This window comes from Ceratina calcarata, unplaced genomic scaffold, assembly GCF_001652005.2.
Source record: "Ceratina calcarata isolate Rehan_Ccalc_2016 unplaced genomic scaffold, ASM165200v1 scaffold78.2, whole genome shotgun sequence".
NCBI lineage: Eukaryota > Metazoa > Arthropoda > Insecta > Hymenoptera > Apidae > Ceratina > Ceratina calcarata.
The window spans coordinates 3141195-3161086 of record NW_017179105.1 but is presented as its reverse complement, the minus strand read 5'-3'; the positions used below and the strand labels follow the sequence as shown (position 1 = coordinate 3161086).

The window sequence follows — 19892 nt, the reverse complement described above, 5'->3', positions numbered from 1 at the left end:
CATGTCTACGTACTGAGATTTAAATCAACTTCCTCTTCCTGTCTCTTGCGAAAAAGATACGAACGAAAATTAGAGAGAAAGCGTCGGAAAAAATGCGGGTATGCGAAGATGCATTTTGTAACGACCACGACGTTACGTTAGAAATGCGGGACTTTCGTCAAATTCTCGATTACGTACACGTCACCTCTTTCAAATGGAGGAACGCTCGTTTCGTAACAGTCCGAACGAACGAAAGTGCGTCAGTGAACCGATACCAGCCGATACCAATTTTTCATTATGAAAGAACGGAATCCGAACGATTAATATGGAAATTCTCTGTTTTCGACTGCAGTCGGACTGCAAAACGTTGCATCGCAGAGAAAGGGTCGCCGCGTACGAAACGATTCGCAGGACGATACGCGAACGGCGATCGTTTAATGATCTACTAATAACAGCTGCGTTTCATCGAATCGGTGTAAACCGCTTATCGTTTATCATCACGCAAACTTCGGGCACCGTCCCGGTTAGAAATTACGCTGCTTGCATTCGTGCAACGGCGGCGCAGAACCGTGAAAACCGAGCGACCTATGGAACAGAATCGGTGTTACGTAAGTCGAAGGACGGTTCTAATCGTGCGCCGCGTCATTCGTCGCGATGAATCGCGCGTCAGCGCTCCCATTCCCGTATACGATGAAATTCCGCTTTCGTTACCTGTCGATGAAATTTTGATAAACGCGAAATCGAACCTGACGTACCCGAATCGAAGCAGCTTACGAAAGTAATAAAGCGATGCACCGGAAAGATGCACGCGTCCCTCGCGTTACGCACGACGCGTCGGACATCATAGCTCTATACAACTTTGTCGATGATCGGAGCGTCGATACGCGCGTAACGCGAAGGTCTGTGAACGAACTCGTCGCGACCGAGCTTCGAGATGCATTCTAGTACGGGGGATTCATGGGACATCCGGTCGAGGCTCGAGTTGCACCATACCCTCGTCGATTATTCGTGGATCACGATGCGCACGCGTTTGTTCGAATCTGGTCGGGCCTCTTTTCGCGACGATACAGGTGAACGCATACGCACCTGTTGTAGCGCGCGTCAGTTGCCCGTAAAATTGCGATTCGCTCGCACGTTTCCCATTCCGCACGGAGACATCGCGACCGTCGTAAACACGGTTGACGGACGACGAATTACTGGCAAAGCCTCGGTACTCATAAGTTTTTCTGAAGGCCGATAGAACGATACGAGTAGAAACCGAGACCGAGCGTTCTTTCGAGAAGTGCGCTTGACTCGAGCCACTCCAATTTCCGGCGGCGCGATACCACGGATCTCGTTTTATTCCTCGAAACGGGAACAGGGTCTACCGATTCGCTTACGTAAGGACGGACGCGGATGGTTCAGGAGGCAACGCTCGCGAAAATCCTTGGCACGGTATCGGTAGCCGACGCACGCACGCGCGTGCGTGCATCGGCAAACCAGCGGCGAACATGACGGCGATCGCTCGTTTCCTCGTAGGAATCTCGATGTTCGGATTTCTCGGGAAAACGGGTAAGGAAGAATCCGAGACCGCTAGGAAAAATCGATTTTTTTTTTTTAACTCGGGGCCCCTGATTGCAGAGGAGCGCTGCGCTGATCTCGGCTGGGAGAAAATCGGCGGTGTTAAGCCGGAGTCCGTCGGTTCGCAAGCGACTCTATATAGCGCGGTCAGCTCGAAAGGGATAACGAAGCCTTGCTTCGAAAGGTAGGACACCGCGAGATGATGTAAAAAAAAAACAGGAACAATTTATCAATAAAGCGATCTATTATAGAGACTTCGTGTTGTAGGTGCGAGCGCGTGAACTGTACCGCGTTCGTGGTCGATTTCCGTAGAAGCGTTTGTTACAGCGTCTCGACGCTGGACGACGAGTTGGTACCCGACGCGAGTTCCACGTTCTATCATCGGGTGTGCGTCGAAGGTATACCTGATAAAACTATAAATCGACACTTTTAGTTGATTCGTTTCGCTTCTCGACCAGTTCCGGCGATTTGCGCCCAACGCAGATTTTGGCAAGTGGAGAGGAGTCCGGGCGCGGTGTTCATCGACACCAGCGCGTTCCATTTGCGAGACACGATCACGAGGGAGGAATGTTACGAGAAATGCATAGAGACAGGGAGGAGTTGCAAATCGGCACAGTTTCGTACGACGAGACCGCTCTCGTCGGACAACGCCTTCGGCCGGTGCACGCTGTCGCTTCACGAACGCAGTACCAGACCGCGAGCTTACATAGCTTCGATGTACAGGGACGAATATCTCGGAGATCAGTGTCGGAATTTGTGTGAGTAACTAAGACAACGCACGAAGCAGTTGTCCTATTTTCATTTTTTATGGTATCACTGAGAACTTCTTCCCAGAGGTATTATTTATTAACACAAGAATACGCTTGTTTCAGCTAAAAGGCAGTATTGCTCTTACGCGGAGTATCGTAATGCCTCTCTGCCGTACTCGGACGTGGCCCTGCCAAATCTCGACGAGAAACAGGTACACGTAGAAGTAAATCATACTGAACCAGGATTTTTATTTCGCTTCATATATTCGTTTCAGTGCGAAAGGAGGTGCGATCTCAGCGTGGATGGGTTCATCTGTCGGGCATACACGTTGGATAATTCTACCGGTGAACCGACCTGTTTATTACATTCGGAAGACACTATCAGTCTCGGTGTCAGCTCGCTGATCGATGTCAGACGAGCGGTGTACAGGGAGCGAGAACCGTGCTTGGATCGTAAGTATCGCACTTGCGTTCTGACGAGCGGAACGTGTGAAGACCGACGAGTCGAGAATAGAGGAGTACAATAGTAGTCTCGTGCCTCCACACGTATGATCTCGATTTCGTGTCTTGTCCATCGTCAGTGAAGGTTCGGTGCAACGAGTCGGCAATGACGGTCGAGCTGAGGACTCCCGAGAGATTCTTCGGTCGGATCTACTCGAGCGGGTACGCGGAAAAATGCGGCGCCCAAGGCACGGGTAGTGACAGAACGGTGCTGACACTGCCGATTCCACCAGTTGACCAGATCCACGAGGGGAGACTACCCTGCGGCTTGAACCCTGCCTACGCCGTCGAAGATCGCAACGGGTAAACTTTTTTAACGATCACCTGGTAAGTGAACCGTGGACATTTGTTTCCATTGTTGATTGATGACAGTACACGACCATTGGTTTGGGCAACGATCGTGATACAATTCAACCCCATCGTTCAACGGCTTGGTGATCAGGCGGTGAAAGTCGGGTGCTCGCTGAGCGATCGCGAACCCCCGGAACCGAGGAACGTTACCGTCCACTCTAGCTTCAGCTTCCTCGATGCGAAGTGAGGATCTCTTCACGGTTTCCTTCTATCTCGATTCTCCCTCTATTCTCTTGGCATATTTCAGCGCGGGAATACCGACGATCTCTTGGACCGTCGTGAACGTGTCCTCACAAGCGCCAATGGTTACCATGAGAATCCTGGATGAAAATTCGAACGACGCGATCGTCACTCAAGTGGGTCAGAAGCTCACCCTGAGGATTCAACTGACTCCAGCCGATGGTAAATCCGTTTAATTTCTCTTCCCGCGAGATCATCGATTCCGACGACGTTCTCAGGTCCCTACGACATCATTGCCGGACACCTCGTCGCCAGCAGCGCGTCGGGCGATTCCTCTTATCTTCTTCTGGACGAGCTCGGTTGTCCCACCGACCCGTCCGCCTTCCCTGCTTTAATGAAGGATCCGACCGACGGTCGTTCTCTGATTGCGCCTTTCGCGGCTTTCAAGTTCTCCAACAGTCAGCTGGTCCGATTCGACGTGCTCGTCCGATTCTGTTTGGATAAATGCGCGCCGGTATAGAATGGAAATCGGATCGGTTCCGCGCGTTTACTGATCTCGAATCCGTTCGTTACAGACCAACTGCAGCGACGATAGGGTTTCATACGGGAGAAGACGACGCGCCATTGATCATTCGAACAACGACCAGTCTGATGAGAATACTTCGGAAGAGTTAACGCTGCGGCTGTCGATCATCGTCCAAAATCCTGTCTCATCTTCGGCCGATCGTTTGTCCTCGGGAGAAAACTGTCCTGACACCGTTTTGCTCACCAATGGTCTGTAGCGAAGTCGTGTAGAGAAACAGACACTGAGAACGAGACATCGGCGGACACTTTAATCCATACGAATCACCAGATTGTTCTTCTCCTCAGGATATGTCAAAGGATCGCTCTGCATCGACGTCAGTTTAGCTTTGAGTCTGTTGATCTTCTGGCTGATCATTCAAATCGCGTTAATCGTCGGCTGTCTGTTGGTCGTCGCTCGGTACAGGCGAACGGCCGTCAAAGCGGAAGAGGACCGGGCGCGCGTCATCGCGAGGCACCTCTATGGTATTCATGGTGGAAATTTTGAAATTGGGCGAAGAGTCAGATGGGCCGACCATTCCTCCTCGTCTCACAGTTGAAGAGGACCTCGCTGTATCTTCGAACTCGCACGCTTTCGATTTCAACCGGGACGAGAAAAGAAACGAGGAACGCCCGAAACTTATACATATTTATTATAATAACATACGATCGAGGGTAGTCTTATTTTGTGAATCGGCCAAACGGCATGAACGTTATCTTCCCCTGACCCTCGTGGTTTGGCAACGTCCGAAATACTGCAACGTGATGTCTGTAACAAATCCCGAACCCTTTCTTTTTTTACTGCACTCGAGAGGAACATCCGGGAAACTGTTTACTCACTTCTGCCGCATGTCTGAGCGCAACCTAATCCTCCTGGATTCGAGTAGTCGACGTTGTCCGTGCCACAGACAGGATTATATTCGATCGTCACCTAAAAATTATTTCGCGTCGTTTAACGCTTCGCGCGCTCCTGACTTCCACGCAAACAAGTTCAAAGTACAATATTTCTACACGCATCAAGGAAATATACTACTATTACTCACTGGACATCTAGTAATACATTGATCGTATCGAGCCTGATCGGTGGACGTCGTCGTAGTCGGAGGAGTACTCGTCGAAGATGTAGACATCGTTGACGGCCGCTGGATCGTTGAGCCTCCGTTTACGGTCTGCGGTCTGTCCGCGGGTCCATCGAACGCAAAACCGTCCACTAAAGTCGTTGGTACCGATTGCGCACCGTTATCGTCGTTCTTTGAATAATATTAATAGACTCATAGTTTTTTTGATGAATCTGACGGAGCGTCGAACGTGAAAGGAACTTACCTGAGGAAAACCGATTACGGTCCCGCATAACGCGACGGCAACTATGGCAAAATGCAACGTAATTAAATTCTCGTTTGAATAGAATAGAAGCTCGCGCGATGCTTACCTAAAGCGATTGGAAAAAACTGCATCTCTCTTGATTAAGCAGCGAGAGCGCTCGAGGATTTACTGAGCAGGACGATTCATCCGCGTACTTTTATAGGATAGATGACGCATACGAGCCGACCAAGCGAGTCGCCACAGCCAACCGGTCTTATACGCGTTCATTTAATCGATTTTGAAAATTCCCCACGCTATCGGATACACATACACTCACACGAGCGCGTACTCTGGATTTTCCCGTTCTACCGCTTTGCCGTCGAGATTTGCGGAAGAGGGAGCATGACTTTATTCGTAAATTTAGCCAGATTCCCTTGCTTCTCGCTACCGTGTTTGCGGAAAGATTAAACAGATGCGTGTCGAACGAATCATCCATTTACATAAGTACGTACGTGTTTATTTAGTAGCATCGCCGAATGCGAATTAGACGATCTACCGAGGAATCAAGGCCGTCTCAAAGATTTATTTAGCTACCTGCGTTTTGTAGCCATGCGAGAAATCACGAACCAAACGCTTCGGTCACGTTAAAAGAATCTTAATTCTTCATGTGGGATGAGAATAGGAAAGAATTCGAAACTCATTATTTTTTTAATTGGATACATTTATTTAGGTACGTTAATACGTATGTAAATATCTACAGAATATTTGCACGATTTACAATGCTGACTATATATAATGACGAATATTAAATTAGAATTTCCCACGACGTAGGCTGTCTGGAATTCTGTAATTACAATTTATACAATTTTAACTAGAAGGCGAGTGTACGCGAAATATATATATACATAGTGTGATTTTACGTGTGCGTGCATACATGTTGTTCCAGCATTACGATTAAGTACGAAAGCATCGGGATCGTTCGAATCCGTGTAAACCTGTGGAGGTATGAACCGTTCCGGTGGAAAATGCTATCGGCACACATACACGCTATAGCTACGAAATTCTATCTATGTATAGAATATATGAATTTATTTGCCCTGTCCCGCCACCACTCGATTAACGAGAACTTTGATTTATATCCGAGCGAATCAACTTCGTTCGATGAATCTTTTTACAAGACAATGTACATACGTTCCATTCGTTCTTTCATTTGCTTAGCCGCATTTAACCGCGTAAATGCTATCGAAGAGGAAATATCTGAAATAGTAATCATTATCAAAATGTAATGATACGGTCGAGCACCGTAATAGTGGCACGACCTACGCGATTTACCACCGTCATCGTTAAAAAATATGTTTCTAAGTATTCTTAATGTACTGCAAATACATTAAATTCAGAGCTTAAAGTTTAAAAAAAAGTGATTTGGCAGTTGACAGGAATGATATAACGTAATACGATGTTGCACAGAACTGTCGTACCGAAGTTGCTTAAACGAAAATTTCGGAAACTTATCGCTTTATCATTGCGCGTTGACAATCGGATATCAATTGACCGAATTCATATAGGAACGATGTCTAATATATGATTACCAACAATTTCACTTCTCGATCTCGCTCGATCGATTCGCAAGATTTATGTTTCGGCCGCACCTCGAAATTCTGTTCTCGTCTACATTGTCTTTGTTCGTTAAAATACTTGAAACCGTCGTTCGCACCGTCGATACCGCTGTTTACGACTGTTCAGATCGATAGGCAGCATAAATCGTCCCGGCCTTCTCCTTCGCTAAATCGGTAGCCTTCTTCGCAGCGTCCTTCACCTTCTCAGCTCTACCATGTAAAGACTGTTGAAAATCCTCCGCGAGAATGTTCCTCAGCCCAGCCACCTCGTCGACCTAAGATCAACAGAATATACGAATAGAAGTATTTCTACTTGCGAATGTATCAATGTTATGTCCTCTTTAGCAATTTTAACTAACCAGATGAGCGAAACCCATTTGAGAGAGATTCGGGTTCATGTGCTGCGCCGTATGAGGGAACATGCACGCCAGAACGTAGTTAAATCCATTAACCATCAGTGTACAATTCTTCTTGAATCTTTCCAGCCCAAACGCTTGAATAGCTAGGCTAAAACCAAACACTTGGCTGTCAATCCAAGCCCACCTCCTAGCTACCGTCCAATTAGGATTTTCCTCGCAAACCCTATAGACGACTTTCTCGACGACACTCTGTGAAAAGGAGGCACACATAGGAAGAGTGTAAACTTCAAACAGTTACACGAAATTACCATCACTTTATCATAACCCAGATTCCTCGTGTATGTCGTCAATGTTTTGTTCTTTAGATCTACTATGCTCTCCTCGACGATTTTTACAACATTTATGCTGATGAATCTCTCACCCCATTTAGGTAACCCGTTGGTCTTTGTCAATAGCCTCGTTGTATGTAACACACCGTTCTCGATTTTTCTTGACACGGTATCCTCTGTGAGCACGTGGGTGCTAAAGAAAGAATCGAAACTATACCATTGCTTCAGACACTCCTAACAGACTCCTAATTTTCAGCTTTCACTTTACGTGATAAACACCTACCTGTTAGGATTTGGATATCTCTGCCAAAATCCTTGTGCAACTTGATTCCAGTTGAACTGGAATATTGTTTTGTTTTCATAATATTTAACCATTGCACCGATTTCCCTATCACAGGAAACGAATTACAACACCCAGAAAATTACTTTCTGGGAATAAAACGTGATCATACGAGTGTAAGTTTCGATCAGTGTCTTTATATCTGAAAATAGACAAAGAATATATTACAGATCCATCGCAATGCTACGAAACCACTGTACGTTATTTTTATCACGTGCGCCATACCATACAGATTTTCTAAACAAAGCTATTCGACACACGTGTTAAAATCTAAGTTCACAGATCGAACTTGACACGAATAATTCAGAGGAGTTAATCGATCCGAGAGAAATTTCATCAAATTATATAACGCGTACTTTCGCACACCGCAGCAGCCAGTTCAAAGAATCTTTACTCGTTAAACAAAGAGGCTTAGATTCTAAATTTTCTATGGAAATATCATAAGATCAGAAATGTACGATAACTAATAAATCGAAAGTACGCTCAAGAAATGAATGAGCAATGTGAGAGTAACAGAATCATGCACTTTTACATGCATATTTACAAGGGAAAAAATCGATTCATTGAGAGTCTAACGAGAAACGTATTGTTAACAACTGCGGACGTTCGTTCCCCGAATTTGTACGCTACTTACAATATTAAGAGCTTATGCCGTTCTTCATATTCAGATCGTAATTATGTTAAATTACTTGCGTCGTAAGACTGATAAAATGGATCACTCGCGACCGAGTTGTTTCACCCTCAATATTATCGAACCGCTCTTTAATTATCGCGTTCCGCGCACTGACAATTAACGGAATTGTTCACTGGACTTTCGCCTTCCGAAAACCGACGTTCCCATTCATAACATGAAAACTTATAGCTCCGTGTTGCATAAAGAGCTTATAGATCAAAGGCAAAAAGCCGCATGTAACTATAACGTACTGGCGTGAACGTTGTTGTAGGCCGGGTTCACACTGTTCACAGCTTCGGTTCACAGCATAAAAATGACTCAGATAACCGAGAGGAAGCGAATAATAAAATTGAAAAGCACCTGGCTCTAATTAAATCGTCTATTAACTAATCTTCTAAATGCCTTCGATTTCTATTAAAAAATAAAACGAAATCTAAGACAAGAAGATACTAACCGGGAAATATGGAATCAGAGATATGTTCTGTACGAGTAAAAGTATTATTGCCCAGCATTTCTAGATCGAATTGTTTAACTAAGAATTTTGAGGCATTTCAGCATCACAATTTACAAATCTAAGCAGCACATGGCGTGGCTATAAAAACATTATGCATTGTTCGCAGTGCTCTTCTTAATAATTGCAATTTTTAAACGAAGCTTTGGAAGAATGGAAGCTTTTACACTATGTTTCCGAAATGTTCCGGTTTAGTTTAAGTTGTTTAAGAAATACGAATTTAGCTTGAAAATCGAAAAATTTGTCCTTTTTTTCAACTAACCTAGGATCTTTCAGCGCACGCAAGTTTCCAGATGGCAGCATCATCCAAGGATCTAAGGAGAACCTTCAGAAACCTTGACCTTGATTACAATAGGACGAAATAATTGACATGTATATATACATTGGGTATATTGACGGATGGAAGAGCGTATGCGACTATCTTTTTTTTCTATAAAATACCTTGGCGATCTTACGTTACTGTAACGCGGTTTTCTCTTTTATGTATCGTTTTTAAACATTAAAATGGAAATAAAACGTGATTAACATTGATTAATGTAATATGACAGAACCTTTACACTTCAGACTCCATTAACACTTTATCATCGAATTCCGATTTCTATTGTTATGATGACAAATTAAAGTTCATTGATTACTACCTTCGTGTTGATTACAAACAACAAAAACGTTGCGACATTTATTTTAACGTTGATTGTTTAAAAAAACGCGAAGATTAAAAATGCCAGTAAAAACAAAACAAATAAAAGGAATATTGACACCAATAGAAGTACAAGTAATGAAAATATAGCTCGAAACTCTGTGCCTCTGTTCGATCTCGTAAAGGATATTCATTATTTTCGTGCGTTAGGTAAATAAATTGAAGGAACTAATAAATAGTAACCCTGTCCCTGCTAATGGCTCCTCGTCGAGAAAGTCTGCTCTCTTCGAGCAATTGGAATCTGTGGGAGAACAATTTGAAACTCTGTCAAAGGAAGACGTTAACGATTATGAGGAGATGGAATCAAGGATTACCAGTATCGTGGAAGAATTGTGTTCACTCGATTACGTGAACCAGTCTGTAAGTAACAAGCACGTGAATCGATTCCTTCTGAATTTTCATTACAAAGTTCTTTGTAGACCGAAAGCACAGATAAACAGGTGGCAAATGATATTTTGTCCACCGTCTTAGATAAATTTAAATTAGCTCTGGAAGCTTTAGAAAGATTACAATGTTTGCCATTGAAACAGAGATTAACAGACTGCCTGGACTACATCAAAGAAATGGGTCAGGCCAATGAAATTGAACATTTTCAGAATATTAAGGTATAGGTATAGAAAACTGATGTGGAAATTCTAATTATGTTACTTCACATCTATATATTAACATATCTTGTCTCTTTCAGGAATTGGGCACTTCCATTTTAGAATTGCTAGGACCTTTACAAATATATGGGAAGAGCTTGGTGAGCGAAACTCTGTCTGAGAAAGTGATATTGTACTTGTGCCAACTGTGTGTCGCATTTAAATTGCTGGTACAGCTGGTCCAAGAACAGCACAGATTGAATGCACCGATCTATGTAATGAAATATTTCTATCCCCTTATGCGTTTGAAAGCATAGACTTTGTTCTAACGAGGCACGTATGATTTCCTTTGCACAGAACCGAAAGAAATACGTTTGCGAGAGGCTTTGCTTATGCTTAAGAATGATAATAGAGATAATGGACGCATCAGCTCCGTTACCAGAGGACGAAACTTCTGAACGAGAGAATCATTTTGTTTACAGGTAAACCAAACGATTGATCGATCGTTCATTCCTCCGTCTTCAGAAGAATCGTATTCATTTTAATGATCCACCTCGTGTTTAGGATGGACTTGGTTTTAGATCTCTTAACGGAGATGCCGAACAAATCGCAGCAAGATCAAGTACAGGATTGTAAAGAATTATGGTATCGAATAGAGGACGTGTTCTCCTGCGCAATGGCTATCGCACAAGTCTGCAAGCCATGTAACTTCAAAGCCATAACTGGAACTTGCCAATCTATCATATCGGAATACGAGAATTTGAAATACCAACTGACTTCCGAATCGACGGATACGGCATTGAACAATTTATTCATGAACAGTTTGAGCGACGCGCTGTACCGGCTGGAACGTAAAATTAATGTATCCGTATTGAATCTCGTGATGGACGTTTTCAGCGATCCCTTTCATGCATTAAAAAAACTTGTCACGATTTGCGGCAACTCGTTGACCGCCGATAAACGATCGAAGAGCGATTTATCAAGCGCGATAGAAGATTTCGATCAAGTTATAGACAAGTCTATGCAAATCGGCTTGTTCGCGATTGCTTCTTGTAAAGATAAAAATCGTGAGTCAGTTAATCGCACGCGATTCTACGTCTGAACTTGTCAAACATTTACTCACTGCCCGATACGCTGTCTAGGAATCAACCAAATACGAAATTGTTTAGCGAGCCTCGAATCGTTAGAGACCGAACTGATTTCCGGTATCACTACGTTTTACTTGCATCCGGATAGTAAGGAAATGCGGGCGAACGTGAAGCTATTGACCGCCCAGTGGCAAGTGGAGATCAACAGACTACAGGATGCGATCAATTTAGTTATGGATTCGGCGGCTTACTGCGAGGTACATTTTCTTAAATTTCTAAGGAGTCGATCGGCATCGATGTTCGTGCGATTTTCAGGTGGTTCTAGACGATCTCCAGGAGCGAATTTTAGTGATGTTCGACTGTTTGGATAATCGAAAACCTGTCACTCAAACGCAAGTACAGAGCGTAGTTCTCAGATCTCTGTCCCTCTCTCGTCAAATCAGCATCACCATCGACGATATCGGTAGCGATATCGTCGAGAGACAAACGTTAATGATGCTCAGAGAACTGAAAGCTGGTACGCGTATGTTTAAAGTAAGTACTCTTTTAATTAGCATCAAGCAATCTAATCGATTTTACATTTTCAAGCCATATTCGAAGCTGACGCTGCTTCGAAGAGTCTCTTAACGGAGAACGCTACGGAACCGCAGCAGTTGCGAGTGATTAAACGGTGCGAACTTATATTGAATGTAGTGCAACGGCTACATCCTGCTTTGGTTGCTATCATGAATAATACGACTTTAATGAGTACGAGTTATGGGAAGAACAGCAAGGGACAGGGCGATGCTATTCACGGTACGTTATCCTGTGCTCATGTTACTGTTTCTTAATTAATTTTACTTTCCTTTGTCAGACGTGACCAATAGATTGGCATCGACAATTTACAAACCGCTGAACGATCATCAGAAGCCTTTAACATACATAAGAACTCCTTACACAGGTAAACATAGACCATTTGTATCTTCTCTTTTCAATTTCAATCATCCACATATTCTATACTTTTAGTGAGCATTTGTAAATCACCCTTATCTATACAAACTGCGAACAGCGCATCTAGGACGGAACCGAATTTGTCCTGTCTGATTCCTTACATTAAAAAGGGACGCGAAATGCGCACGGAACGATCTATTATGTATAAAACGCCACATAAGGGCGATTGCCCAGATCAGTCGGAGATCGATCGACCGACTAGATTGAAAAACCGAAATTTAACTACCATCAGGCAACATCTCTTTAGTAGAGACAGTATCAATTCGCAGAATGATATCTGCCTCTCAGAAGAAACTATAAACTTAACAAGTAATACGCGTATACACTCTCACGTCGAATAATTTAAATTCGAGTCGTTTACGTTATGCGATATTTCTAGGCATCCTAGAAAGGTTCGTCACCTCCTGTTCGACGTCGTCCACGACTTTCTCGAAATCTCATCACGTGGAGAAGCCGCAGTCCGACGCGATGGTTGACGGATCGGATAAGAAGTCTGTTAAACGTTTAACGGACTCATTGGTGGAATGCATCGAAATGCAGCCCGAGGTGGCAACCGGTAAAATGGATCAATGTTCGACGATCGGCGGCGGAGACGGGCCTTCGGTCGTCGACGTGTCGAAAGTTTACGACGATGCTCAACGATTGAACAACAGCACCGAATTGACGCAAGAGCGATTGTTCAGAGATTAAGCACAGTATCTACGAATTCTGTGGGTCCTTGTTGTAATACATGTTTTCATGCAGCGATCAGGAAACGCGGATGTTCGATCGTTGCAGCAACAAGTAGTACATTACGATGGTTTTTTTTTTTTTTTAAAGAAGAATATTATGTTTACGAACCGTTTTTACGCGTACGTACCCTGAGCGTGCGTCTGCGTGAAGATTTACACTATATATCCATGTTCTATTTCACTTTTGTTACACGCTTTAACATTTGTAGAATCTTCTTAAATAAACCGATGTTTCTAAGTCGATTACTGATTTCATTCCGATCTCTCGATTCCATTATCGATAGCCGACGTTTTGAAAAGGCACCTGAGTTTCACTGTTCCTCAACGCACGGCGCTTTGGATCGGAATTCCTTAAATATCTGCCCGACAGAATTGCACCGCTCAATTCCCCCTCTGTATTTTTGTGACCGTTCTAATTATTGATAGAAGGATAATAATTAGATACTGTCATTCTCATGAATAAATATATCAATGAAACAAATGTACACGTGGATATTGAGTACTATATAAAAAAAGTATTTTAAGCTTACATAAGAATCGCAATTGATAGATTTAAGCTACGCTTGCGCGGAACTGCAGTTAAAGAGCAGTTGAGAAGGTTGAGAATACGAGAGAACCGTGGAAAAGTGATATAATTGAAAATATTTTTGAAACTTCAAAATGACATCCTTGAAAGTAATGCAACCAGGTGAGTTTCAGAAATTATTCCTACTCCACAAGTATACTTCGACTGACTAGTTTTCAAACATGATAATATTCTAATAATGTAACATAACCAGCACAGTCAGGTAATTCGTATTATTTTAATACTGCGTATTGTGTTCTATCTAGGTCTGAGATTATTTCAAAGTCTACCGAGGACTCTAAATGTTCCGTTAAGTCGATCGAAATACTATTCTATTCACAAGGAGGATACAGATTCATTTTCAGACGTTGCAGTAAACAGATCATTTCTGTTGGAAATTATCCGGGCCATTGGAATTACACTATCCCAATTCCTTCGCGAACCAGCAACAATTAACTATCCGTTTGAGAAAGGTCCTTTAAGCCCACGGTTCAGAGGAGAGCATGCATTAAGAAGGTATTTTTACAAACACAAGTGTGTTAAATGTCTTTCTAGCAATTGGATCGAACTGAGTTACATATTTCGTTCGTTAGGTATCCTTCAGGCGAAGAAAGATGTATTGCATGTAAATTATGTGAAGCTATTTGCCCAGCTCAAGCGATCACGATTGAAGCTGAAGAAAGATCTGATGGATCTCGTCGAACAACGAGATACGACATAGACATGACGAAATGCATATACTGTGGATTTTGTCAAGAAGCTTGCCCAGTGGACGCAATCGTGGAGGTAACTATCTTTTAAGCTGCAGAGATCAACAAATGTTTCTTGCTCGTGACTGGTTTATTCTGAGGATTGACTTGTTGTTTCAGGGTCCAAACTTTGAATTCTCGACAGAAACACACGAAGAATTATTGTATAACAAAGAGAAATTGTTAAATAATGGAGACAAGTGGGAGTCGGAGATTGCTAGCAATATCCATGCAGATCATTTATACCGTTAAAGTTAGTAAACTGTGAGATGTAGTAAAACAATGCTTTAATAAACGATGTCACTGTCCCTCGAGTTTTCTTAAAAGAACGGCACATCGATCAACTGTTTATAAAATTTATTGTTCATAGAAACAAGGTAAACGTTTAATATCATTTTTATAAATCTAGATTATACTTGTATAAAGTGGAAACAGTTCGTTACAAATGAAAATTGTTTATTTGATATTTAATTAATAATAATGTTAAGATCAATAATGACAACAGCAACAACAATAGCGGTATTTCGATAGTGTTATCTTCGCAACTATATAGGTATTTATCACACCAAACTCATTTGTAGTGAGTAATAAATAGTATATAAACGGACTTGCTTTGTTTTCTCAGTTACTGAGACAAATTGAAGCAACGATGTAAAAAGATGGTAATGTAATAAAGTTTTAGAGCTTTCAGACACACGATTTCGAAAGGGTTTATTAATTTTCCCCTTTCTTTCTTCGGAACTATCGGAGTTTGGAATTTGCGACTGCCGCAATTTATTAAGCGATCTTACCTTTCGGCATTTACCCGCGCCAAACTAACAATCTTTAAATTCATTACACGTCTAGTTTCTATATACACGTCCTTCGTAACATTTTATTAATCAAATTACATTTTACATGCAATATTTGGTGTAAAATATAAATGATCATGTTAGTTGTTCACGTTGCAAAATCGTGAGGCATTAAGAATGTATAGGCTATACATATACTTAAACAATTTATCCTGATTGAAAAAAGACGTCTTTGTTCTCTATTCATAATCGGTTTTATAAAATACATTAAAAATGGATTATTCTCATCGCTTATAAAGGTATAATACTCACAACATCGAGTCTTTATCTTATTATGGAAAAAAATATTATTTTAAAAAAGCATTTGTACCTGGAACTCTTTCAGAGAAACTCAAACACTGATTGAAACACTTTATACTGGAATAGATATTAGATACCTAATATATATTACGACGAAATAAACTGCCTTCTTAGAATTTGCCAAACAGAGTATCAATATAGAACCGATGAAAGCCAGGACTATTTATAGAAACCTTGAATAGACGAAAATACAAACAAGATTTGAATACATCGATACAGATATTTTACCATTACTTTATGTATCTCTTTGTTTCGAAAATATTCCTAAATTACAGATATTACATCCAGTTTATAAATGCACGATGATATGGAAAAAAGAAAGTGCCCACGATCAGTGAAACATATATATAGTTAAAAAAAACAATCCTTCCTTTAAAGAATTTCTATGAAATCACGAAAAATCATTTTGATAGAATTATGCAAAGTAAAAACGTCCATGCTATGTTACATCAATGCATAAAAATCTTTTTAAACATATATGTATGGATACATACATATATACATAAATACAAAGATAATTACATACATACATACATACATACATACATATTATGTATATATATAATTGCAAAGCGTTTCCAACGATTTTTTAAGCATCCTAGAAAATTAGAATTAAAAAAAAATGTTTAATTTCCTTTCGTACTTCGTTCCTCACGGTTTATTTATGTTTGTAAAAGTGAAATTGTGCAGTTTGAAAATTTGACCACAATATTATAATTATTATTATGACGGTGGAATAGTCGGATTTTGTCAACATCAATAAAATGCCAAATAATCATACTTAACTCATTAAATATCGAAATTAGAAGAAAAGTGCACTATTTTTAATGATAGGAAATGCGTTTTACTAAAGTACATAAATTTTTGGTATTGACTGTATAGCCAATACATCCTTAATTATTTCTCAATGTTAATGTACAAGTTGGTTTAAGTAAAATGATTTTCCACGTTTTCATACAGTACATCGTCTTGTCGATGAAGTCAATGGAGATTAATATATTGTTACGCGCTGTTCGTTTAATTTCTGTACATCCGTTATTTACAATGATATTTGAACGTTATCTATTGTATTTTTATAATTATATTATCCTGATTGAAAAAAGACGTCTTTGTTCTCTATTCATAATCGGTTTTATAAAATACATTAAAAATGGATTATTCTCATCGCTTATAAAGGTATAATACTCACAACATCGAGTCTTTATCTTATTATGGAAAAAAATATTATTTTAAAAAAGCATTTGTACCTGGAACTCTTTCAGAGAAACTCAAACACTGATTGAAACACTTTATACTGGAATAGATATTAGATACCTAATATATATTACGACGAAATAAACTGCCTTCTTAGAATTTGCCAAACAGAGTATCAATATAGAACCGATGAAAGCCAGGACTATTTATAGAAACCTTGAATAGACGAAAATACAAACAAGATTTGAATACATCGATACAGATATTTTACCATTACTTTATGTATCTCTTTGTTTCGAAAATATTCCTAAATTACAGATATTACATCCAGTTTATAAATGCACGATGATATGGAAAAAAGAAAGTGCCCACGATCAGTGAAACATATATATAGTTAAAAAAAACAATCCTTCCTTTAAAGAATTTCTATGAAATCACGAAAAATCATTTTGATAGAATTATGCAAAGTAAAAACGTCCATGCTATGTTACATCAATGCATAAAAATCTTTTTAAACATATATGTATGGATACATACATATATACATAAATACAAAGATAATTACATACATACATACATACATACATACATATTATGTATATATATAATTGCAAAGCGTTTCCAACGATTTTTTAAGCATCCTAGAAAATTAGAATTAAAAAAAAATGTTTAATTTCCTTTCGTACTTCGTTCCTCACGGTTTATTTATGTTTGTAAAAGTGAAATTGTGCAGTTTGAAAATTTGACCACAATATTATAATTATTATTATCCTTAGTACCTTAACTATACTTCACTGTAATAGCAACTTCATCTGTACGTTTATAATTGATTTTATGTTCACATTACACGTCCTATATTCATCGAATTTTAATCAATACTTTGTTTAGATCGCTTACGATGGTAATTTCTTGCTAACGCATGGATGATCGTTACTAAGAAGTAACATACCATCAACATCACGAATTTATCGAACAGCCATGAGATCGTCGTCGATCCATCCTGAAAGTAAAGAACGATATTTAAAAACGTGTCGTTATAGTTCACGCGCAACGAAACAAGAAATCTGAACGTACCATCGACGACTTGTCGTGCAACTTCTGTTTCTGTTCGATAAGATACTTTTTTAATGGCTCTTGAAACTTCGAGCCAATGACGGGTACATTCGCTAAGAGTTTTATAAATTTATCTAGAAGCTCTTCGTTGAAAGCTATGATCACTGCAAGTTGTTGAATATGCATTTTTATAATTGCCTTCCCTATAAGTGTAGCTCCGAAGAACGTCCAAAAGGGAATCAGATAATGTCCACATGTCAAGCCCGCGAGGTCAAACAACGGATTGGGAATCTGTAATTTTTTATTTTACGCAAAATACAAATCGTAAGACGCGATATTTATTCGATATAGGAGTTACTCACTGAAGCACAGGCAAGGATTCCCCAAAAGCCTGCTTTTTGTACAAAATGTTTCATAGTTAGTTTCAGACGTATTAGTAACGACACATTCTCTCCATTCTCTAAAGCTTCTAAAGCTTCTAGCTCTTTCAAATCTTCTTGATCGAACTTCTCGTTTCTATTATTCTGTCTGCTAGTCCGCGCAGCTCTAGCCATGAAATACGGCGGCAGCTCGCCCAGCGCTGTGCCAGCTCCCCAGAGCATAGCTTCTATACGTACTTTTCTCATGATATTTAATATTCCTGCTGTCCACAACGGATCGACCGTCGTCGGGCATATAATTTGATCAGGATACGGTGGCTCAGGAAAGTTAAGAGCACCGCACTCATAAGCAGCCATAGTGACGGCCGCTATGTGTGGTCCTAAATAAAGTACAAAAGTGTGCAAGCCTGTCCCGAGACCTACACTGGAAAGAACGCCTAAACCTATCCAATACAACCACCACATCACTTTTGTTTCCCATGCTTTTAATATCTGGAAATGGAGAAGAAATTCACGATTTTAAAAGACAGTTTTGGATCGAACGAACTTCCACCCGTTTCTGCTGATATCAATGGAAACTTACATGTTGATGTGGACCAGGAGTTCTGTTCAATACCACAAACAATATACTTAGTATCACTATATTCAATACTATTTTTTTATAATGTAATGCCTTTCGTCCTAGACTATATATATTATTAAAAATTTCCCGAAAAAAATAATTCAACGTAATTATTGGATGCTGCCATAGCGTTAGATGATCGGAATCTATGTGAAACTCGTCGTTGAAATTATTTAAATCGTCTGGGAACAGTGTTACTAATCTTCTCCCATCTATGTTTTGTTGAGCACCATTTACAGGATCTTTTATACGTCGCGTGGCAGTGGTATTTTCCAACATGGTACTTCTCAGTTGATTATTCTATAAGAATATTAAAGCGTGCGAAAGATTGTGGAATACGAACACGAAGAGGAATGTACAGAAATATGAATTATATTACAGACATTAATTGTTACATTAAAAGAATTAACGAGTGCAGTGTTATCTAATAAAAAAAACATGTTCGATCAGTACATGACTGTAAGTTTCACGTGCAATCTATAAAAAAATCTTAGAAGATCCTGTGTTAAAATGAAATTATTGTAGTAGTTATTTGAAAATTAGTGGTACTTCATTACAGTTTGTATCAAGCAACAATTTCTTGTGAAGCTCGTTACACCGAACTAGTTAATGTTACCGGCATTAGATTAATGATCACATGCAATTTAACATGGTTGAAGTTTGTGTGACGACAAAGAGCACAAGACATTTGCAGAGTGTACACGTTTTTGTACCATGTTTATGCTGTTCCCTAAAATGGCCAGGTATTCTTTTAACAAGCCTTTAAATCGTTTGTGATAGTTCGTAAAGTTCATTGAGCCCCTGCTATCCATGTAAAAAAGAGTGTCTTCAAAATTCTCTGTAGTACCACTGGTAACAATCAAACTGGAAGCAGTGCTCATTTTTCAATCTAATCTTCCTCACACCATCATCAAGCTGCATAAATCTATTTATGTCACTATCGACTGATGACTAATTCCATTTCAATCACGGACAAATAAATCTACTGTTTGTCGTAACTTTAAATTACTAGTTACTAACACCCTGTGTAACACAAAATAAAATTGAGCAAAAATGTATAATCGTTATGTAATGAGA

At 40.3% G+C, this 19892-nt stretch overlaps 6 protein-coding genes across 11 annotated transcripts in view; 3 read left to right on the top strand and 3 right to left on the bottom strand.

The window, feature by feature from the left end:
• The first annotated feature begins 123 nt into the window (after positions 1-123).
• Positions 124-4555, top strand: LOC108630827 (uncharacterized). 2 transcript variants are annotated; one of them, XM_018034347.2, is made up of 12 exons: positions 124-1530; positions 1600-1723; positions 1807-1937; positions 1998-2297; positions 2412-2500; positions 2564-2741; positions 2870-3092; positions 3162-3323; positions 3388-3542; positions 3599-3834; positions 3896-4094; positions 4191-4555. In XM_018034347.2, exons 1-12 carry the CDS (start codon positions 1470-1472, stop codon positions 4439-4441), a joined length of 2109 nt encoding a protein of 702 aa, XP_017889836.1. In that variant the 5' UTR covers positions 124-1469; the 3' UTR covers positions 4442-4555. The 2 variants fall into 2 exon arrangements, with proteins under 2 accessions (XP_017889836.1, XP_026674051.1); XM_026818250.1 differs by having other exon boundaries at positions 4174-4325.
• On the bottom strand, positions 4514-5550 carry LOC108630829 (four-domain proteases inhibitor). The gene is made up of 5 exons (XM_018034351.2): positions 5311-5550; positions 5205-5245; positions 4925-5131; positions 4722-4812; positions 4514-4650 (listed from the first exon to the last, which is right to left on the bottom strand). Exons 1-5 carry the CDS (start codon positions 5333-5335, stop codon positions 4595-4597), a joined length of 420 nt encoding a protein of 139 aa, XP_017889840.1. The 5' UTR covers positions 5336-5550; the 3' UTR covers positions 4514-4594.
• A 333-nt stretch (positions 5551-5883) lies between these two features.
• prel (preli-like) lies at positions 5884-8780 on the bottom strand. Its single transcript, XM_018034348.2, has 5 exons — positions 8462-8780; positions 7771-7969; positions 7467-7680; positions 7159-7407; positions 5884-7074 (listed from the first exon to the last, which is right to left on the bottom strand). Exons 2-5 carry the CDS (start codon positions 7860-7862, stop codon positions 6913-6915), a joined length of 717 nt encoding a protein of 238 aa, XP_017889837.1. The 5' UTR covers positions 7863-7969; positions 8462-8780; the 3' UTR covers positions 5884-6912.
• Positions 8781-9729: 949 nt separating this feature from the next.
• On the top strand, positions 9730-13344 carry Spt (Spitting Image). Of its 3 annotated transcripts, XM_018034405.2 has the most exons (12): positions 9730-9783; positions 9859-10068; positions 10128-10313; positions 10394-10567; positions 10650-10774; positions 10857-11359; positions 11435-11637; positions 11696-11897; positions 11969-12175; positions 12234-12320; positions 12386-12679; positions 12750-13344. In XM_018034405.2, the coding sequence occupies exons 1-12, from the start codon at positions 9730-9732 to the stop codon at positions 13058-13060; spliced, it is 2556 nt and encodes an 851-aa protein (XP_017889894.1). In that variant the 3' UTR covers positions 13061-13344. The 3 variants fall into 3 exon arrangements, with proteins under 3 accessions (XP_017889894.1, XP_026674050.1, XP_017889895.1); XM_026818249.1 differs by lacking the exon at positions 9730-9783 and having other exon boundaries at positions 9979-10068; positions 10118-10313; XM_018034406.2 differs by lacking the exon at positions 9730-9783 and having other exon boundaries at positions 9981-10068; positions 10180-10313.
• A 163-nt stretch (positions 13345-13507) lies between these two features.
• ND-23 (NADH dehydrogenase (ubiquinone) 23 kDa subunit) lies at positions 13508-15114 on the top strand. Its single transcript, XM_018034407.2, has 4 exons — positions 13508-13789; positions 13933-14182; positions 14260-14452; positions 14536-15114. The coding sequence occupies exons 1-4, from the start codon at positions 13762-13764 to the stop codon at positions 14665-14667; spliced, it is 603 nt and encodes a 200-aa protein (XP_017889896.1). The 5' UTR covers positions 13508-13761; the 3' UTR covers positions 14668-15114.
• A 1401-nt stretch (positions 15115-16515) lies between these two features.
• Positions 16516-19892, bottom strand: part of LOC108630880 (vacuole membrane protein 1) — a 5120-nt gene continuing 1743 nt past the window's right edge. For 2 of the 3 annotated variants that reach the window (XM_018034442.2, XM_018034441.2), the window contains exons 2-5: positions 18777-19115; positions 18176-18685; positions 17835-18104; positions 16516-17760 (exon numbers count right to left, since the gene is read on the bottom strand). In XM_018034442.2, the coding sequence (XP_017889931.1) occupies positions 17629-17760; positions 17835-18104; positions 18176-18685; positions 18777-19094 (1230 nt within the window). In that variant the 5' untranslated portion in view covers positions 19095-19115 and the 3' untranslated portion in view covers positions 16516-17628. Of the gene's footprint in view, positions 17761-17834; positions 18105-18175; positions 18686-18776; positions 19116-19528; positions 19839-19892 lie in introns of all 3 variants that reach the window. The other variant, XM_018034440.2, reaches the window with a different exon arrangement.